The 6000-nt window shown below is 36.0% G+C and overlaps 1 protein-coding gene across 1 annotated transcript; it reads left to right on the top strand.

Moving 5' to 3' along the window:
* Positions 1 to 771: 771 nt before the first annotated feature.
* Positions 772 to 2730, top strand: LOC145011149 (uncharacterized). Its single transcript, XM_078969786.1, has 2 exons — positions 772 to 2471; positions 2546 to 2730. The coding sequence occupies exon 1, from the start codon at positions 945 to 947 to the stop codon at positions 2442 to 2444; it is 1500 nt and encodes a 499-aa protein (XP_078825912.1). The 5' UTR covers positions 772 to 944; the 3' UTR covers positions 2445 to 2471; positions 2546 to 2730.
* The last annotated feature ends 3270 nt before the right edge of the window (positions 2731 to 6000 follow it).

The raw sequence follows: 6000 nt of genomic DNA on the forward strand, positions 1-6000 counted from the left end.
ACGAAAGAAATAACAATGTAAGTGCATACCAAAAAACTTGTGATATGATGATATAAAGCGTTAAGGAAAGGTGACCATCAACAATATTCTGAGGATTTAAGGAGAACTTGGTACAAAATATGTATATTTATGAGTAATACAGTGAGTGTGAGTTAGTTATTAAGAAAAACAATATTATAATGTTTTACTATATTTTATGTTTTTAGAAACATATTTTCTATATAAAATTGTGTGTCCCAAAATACTATTATGGAATATTTATCTCTTAAATGGATTAAGTAACGATATGATATTATTATGTAACGTTTTCAAGCAAAATATTTGATGTGGATATCAGTAATTTTTACAATTAAAGTGTATGTCCTACTGTATTTTTCGAATAGACAAGTAATAAATTCTAATTGTCTCGTATTCATGCGAGATTTAGAATCTTAATTTCTTTTTAAAAAAATTTGAACGACAAACACACGCACACTATTTAATCCATTTTAAACAATATTTTTGTTTACGACAGAACTTGAACATAATTGAAACTTTCATCAATACCTGATAATGCTTAACTACAAGCTCTTTGGTCAATTCCTTCTACTTGTTTGTTCTAAAAGACATTCAGACAATAGTTGTCTGAATTTTCATCATCCCAAATATACGCTGAAATGGTAAAGAAATTATTATCTAAATGCGGGTCGGATCTATTGACCCAAAAAGAAAAAGGATTCACGAATGGCACCTACTCTACTGCTAGTCTACTAGTATAAAGAGGCGCACTTTAGAACTACTGAGTCACCAATCACTATATTATCTCATTTTTTATTAGCTGTCACTACTATCCCCCACCTACAGCCACCCCCCACCACCATCGCAACCACCGCTGCCTACCATACCTCACCGCAATTCACAGAAATTCGCCTTCTGAAAGCCCTGATTTTGATCAGCTCCACCTTATGGCTACCGATACTCCCTCTCCACATCCTACTGCATCACATGAAGAAGAAGATAACATCAACCAGCAACCGCCTACTCAGCAGGAGTTGGTTCTGTCACCGCGGTCACCAATTGAAGACGTGGATCAGCACCAGCAATCTGAAAACTCAAATTCACCTTATTCGCCGCGGACGTCCGTCGCAAAATCGGAAAAGCCTGTCGACCGCGAACATCCACCACCTGAAGACGTCGAAGATGAACATGAACAGGAACCGGTTCCGACTTCACCTCCACCGCAAGACAAAATGCTCGGCCGTCATCAGCCTTCGCCACCACCGTCGCCTTCCTCCTTCTTACAACCGTCACCACCACCGCCACCTCCACCGCCACCCACAGAACCTGAATATCCACCGGAAAACCTTAGCCCTGGCCATGAATCTCCTATTTCAAAGCAATCACCATCACCACCAAAGCGAGATGAAGACCCCGTGCAAAGCCCTAATTATCGTGAAACCCCTTACCCAAACCCTAACCCTAACTCGGATCATGAATCTCCGTCTCCGTCTTCACCAGCAACACTCCAAGGAAACCCTAGCCCTAAACCACACGAATCGCCTAAAGACCCCTCTCCGTCGCCACCACCGACCGCCGCATCACCATCATCACCACCACTCCTCCAAGCGGTTGCCAGCTCTTCACCGACTAAACAACAAATCTTACCCTGGACCCACCAGGAAACTGCAAACCTGATCCAAGCTTACCAAGAAAAATGGTACTCTTTAAAAAAGGGACCCCTTAAGGCCAGCCAATGGGAAGAAGTCGCCATCACGGTGGCTGCACGCTGTGACTACGACGAGCCCACCAAAACCGCCAAACAGTGCCGCCACAAAATAGAAAAGCTTCGTAAGCGTTACCGTTCAGAGAGGGGCAAACCTAGGTCCAAAGCCGCCGCTTGGAATTTCTTCAAACTCATGGACAACCTGGAAAAAGGACCTTTACCAATTTCATCATCACTGCCCTCTATGGAATTAGTCGAGTACCAGAAACCAAGCAACTCTAATGGCAAAAAGAGGAAGAACAACGATGATGGTGACAGTGAATTTCTGGTTAACAAAAGAAGCAGGTCTAATATTTCTTCTAATCATCATATCTCCAATGACAGAGATGCTCGGTTTTCAGATGGTGGACCTGATAGGGTTATGAGAGGGTTGAGGACTCCAGTTGCTCACAAACATAAAGGTTTTTATCAGGAGGAAGAAGAAGACGATAGTAATGAAGAAGATGAAGGCAATGAAGAAGGGGTAGCAGCACAATTGGCGGCTGAAATAAAGGGGTTTGCTGAAAAGTTTGTAAAAATAGAGAACAAGAAGATTGAGATGATAAAAGATGTTGAGAGGTACAGATTGGAGATGGAGAATAAGAGAATGGAAATGATACTTGAATCACAACAGATGCTTGTAGAGACTGTAAACAAAGCTTTTGGTGGATCTCATAAACCACACAAGCTTTCTGCAAATTAACAACAGTTGAAGGTCTCAAGAATCAAGGTTCAAGCCTTCCTTGTGTGGTCAATAATTTTATTTATGTTTTTATCTTTGAATAACAACTTAGATTGTTGCAGATTTGTAGGTTTAGAAACAACTTTCGGGTCTTATTTGTATCTATTTATTAAGGTGAGAAAGATTCGAAGAAGTGATATTGTGGTAGAGGAAATGGTATAAATGGATATAACATTCCAACTTTAAATATACAGTCCAGAACTTGCATGTTGGTATAATTTTATATCTTTACCTCTTTTACTCTTTATTTGGGGTTTGTGTCATGATTCAACAATCAAGTATTTCTGTATGTGTTACTTAAGTTAAATTTTAATGTTTGTGAAGCTAACTGATTCTAATATTTGTTCAAAATATACCATTATGATTTGCACACTTGTTACCCCTTACCATTATATTTTGCTTATCTAGTCGTTTTTCTCATATTATTGTATGTGATGATAACAAATTCCAATGTTTATTCAAAATATATTGTTATGATATGTTAACATGCGAAATGGTTGATGGCTAAAATCATGAGATAGACCATAAGTAGTAATCCGTAAACTATGTTATATTATATCATAATGGGTCGGTTTGAACAAACATTAGATTTATTTATTTATTTAATTTTAGAACGATAAATATATTTTTAAAGACTATCTAGAACTCTACACAAAGTTTCCTCCCGCGATATGAGTTACTACTACGTGATCTTTTATCGGGAAATGATTTATTAGGGTAATTAACTGTTGCCTTTGTATTCAATTGGTCGCTTTCCTTTTTTTTTGTATCTCATTTACCATTAAATTTGTTGTAGGTATTCACAAAAACCATTGAAACCAGCTATTGAAGGTTTCCAACAATTTCTTATCTCCGACGACTCTCCGGTCGTCTTCTCCGGCGAGCCTCCGGCAAAAATGAGATTTTCGACGGATCCTTGGGTCTCGGCTTGATGACTTATAGCAGCAACAAGCAGCATGAGGTGGTAATGGTGGTTTACCGGCAGCAAAAGGGAGGTGGCAGGTGGGTTCTGGTGATGGCAGGTGGAGGTGGCAGGTGGCTTGCTGCCTGCGTCCCTTCTACCTTTTTCTGGCATCAAATTGATAGGAGGGAGACTGGGAGAGAGGGGAAGGTGGAGAAAGCTAAGAAGCAACACCGATGGTGGATGCCGCTTGGATGACAGTGGAGAAAAGTCCGCCGGAAAAACTCATTTTTGCCGGAGGCTCGTCGGAGAAGACGATCGGAGAGTCGCTGGAGATAAGAATTTGTCGGAAACCTTCAATAGCCGGTTTCAATGGTTTCTGTATACAACAAGTTCAATGGTAAATGAGATAAAAAAAAAAAAAAAAAACAAAAAAAAACAAAAATAAGTGGCCAATTAAGTACAAGGGCAATAGTTAATTACCCTAATAAGTGATTTCCCATCTCTTATCTGACTACATTTTCGAATTGAAATGAAAGTTAAAAAAAGAGAAATTACAATGTAATACAAGTGATGGTTGGATTTTTCTACCAATTCAAAAACCCTTTTTAATACCTATTCGATTCATAAAAATGAATACTCAACGATCTCATCAAACAACCTATATTTTCTCCGTTTCACCTTTCCAAAAATGAAAGAAGTTATGAATCTCCACATCTCCCAACAAGTAATCACATCACCACAACATCAAAAGTTTTTCTTTGCAACACAAATAAACTCAAAGTATCCGCTCATACAATCAAGGACTCGGCGTATACGCCTTGATTTAGTATCTAGTTTATATTTTGGTTCTTTCTATTTTTTAATGGGTGAAGACATTAACAATGCCATGCCCACCATCTCACGATATGGGAACAAAAACCCCAAAAAAGAAAAGTAACCACAATAAACACGGTAAAAAGACTCTACTTCCTCTATACAAATCGAAAAAAAAATAAAATCCAAATCTAAGTCTTTACGACCAAGTCTCTCTCTAGTTGGAATGCACTACAAACTAATTATCCACATCAAAATATGGGAATATTATTATTATTTCATCTTGTAGCCATCGAATCTCCTAACAACATATTGGTATCTAAAAGTCTCCTAACAGAAGCAACAGAAGAAAAAAAAAAGTCTGTGTTCATGGAATCCAAGAGCCAGCCCCACCTATACCTCAAGACCAAACTCCATGAACAAACATCAAAATTAGTTATTCTCTTACACTAAAATGAAAATAAAAATTACTAAATAAGTACATAACAAAATAGTTTGTTGCTAAATCATGACACTTACCTATTTCATGTATATTGGTATTTAGTTGTAAGAAAAATGCAAAAGGTATACAAGAAATATAATTGTGAAAATATCTTTTAAAACCTTAAATGAACCTATTATCAAGTATGGTAATTAACTTATATTTTATATGCATTAATAATAGTTACAAATAAGTAATGATTTACCTCCTTTTAATATTTTAATTATTAAAAGTAACATTCCATGTTTATTTTGTCGTTTTTTTTAAAAGCGATGTAATATGAAATTAATATTTAAAATGAAGGAAAAATTAAATCAACTACCTATAAATGGCGGTCGTATTATTTCATACGGATACAAAAATCCATGAAAAAAAACGTTCAAAAATTACATCGGATGCAATTAGAAACTGGTTTATATGGAACCGATTTGGTTTGGGGTTGACTTGACATTTGAACCTTTAAAAATGGTTTGCAAAACCATATTGAAACCTTCAAAAAGTCAATTTTGATTTAAAAAAAAAATCCTTTCCATCGACCATTTATTCTACTTTTTGTTGATACAAGATTTTGGAGGTTTCTCAAGACCATTTTGACCTCGTGATCGATCTCGGGCGTCCAAGATTCATATTAAATTATTATGCGTAAAAAATGTTTCAAACCCCTAAACGATATTGAATGGTCGAAAGCCACCTTATCAAAGCTATGGGTTTTGCTTATTGGGCAATTTCCGACAACAATGGAAATTTCATTAAATTCTAACGCCGAAATCAAGTTCCGCAATATGCAACAAAAATAGGAAGAGTTTAGTTTGTCAAACCACTTTTGAACTGATTTTATACCAATCATACATTTAAACCTCGAAGTGGTTCAAAACTGAACACCATATTCGAGAAAAAACTGAATCAATGTTCAAAATAGTCCTATTAAATTTGAAAATTGGATTTATACACATGTACATGTGGATAAACCTTGTACCTCAATATAAGACTTGAAAGCGGAGACAAATTTATTTTATTTTGGACACATCTCTTTATAAAGTATAGTTGATACTCTTAGTGTTGGTTTTTAGGTAAATCTATAAATCAATCCATAGTAAAAAGCCGGTAATACTACGTTTTTTGTACTAACAAATATCTACTATAATAAATGAAAGTTTTTTTGCCACATGTCCTCTTCTCCTTCATTTGGACACTTGGCATTTTCTAAAAATTTTAAATTTTCTATTTTCCACTTGTCATTTTATTGTATATTTCATTTTATTAAATTAAAATTTCACATTTAATGTGTAAGTTAATATATATGTAAAGTATTTATTAGA

This window comes from Lactuca saligna, chromosome 8, assembly GCF_052625555.1.
Source record: "Lactuca saligna cultivar CGN05327 chromosome 8, ASM5262555v1, whole genome shotgun sequence".
Classification (NCBI taxonomy): Eukaryota; Viridiplantae; Streptophyta; class Magnoliopsida; order Asterales; family Asteraceae; genus Lactuca; species Lactuca saligna.

Coding starts and splice junctions, on each gene's coding strand:
- LOC145011149 (XM_078969786.1), top strand. CDS start 945: ATGGCTACCGATACTCCCTCTCCACATCCTACTGCATCACATGAAGAA.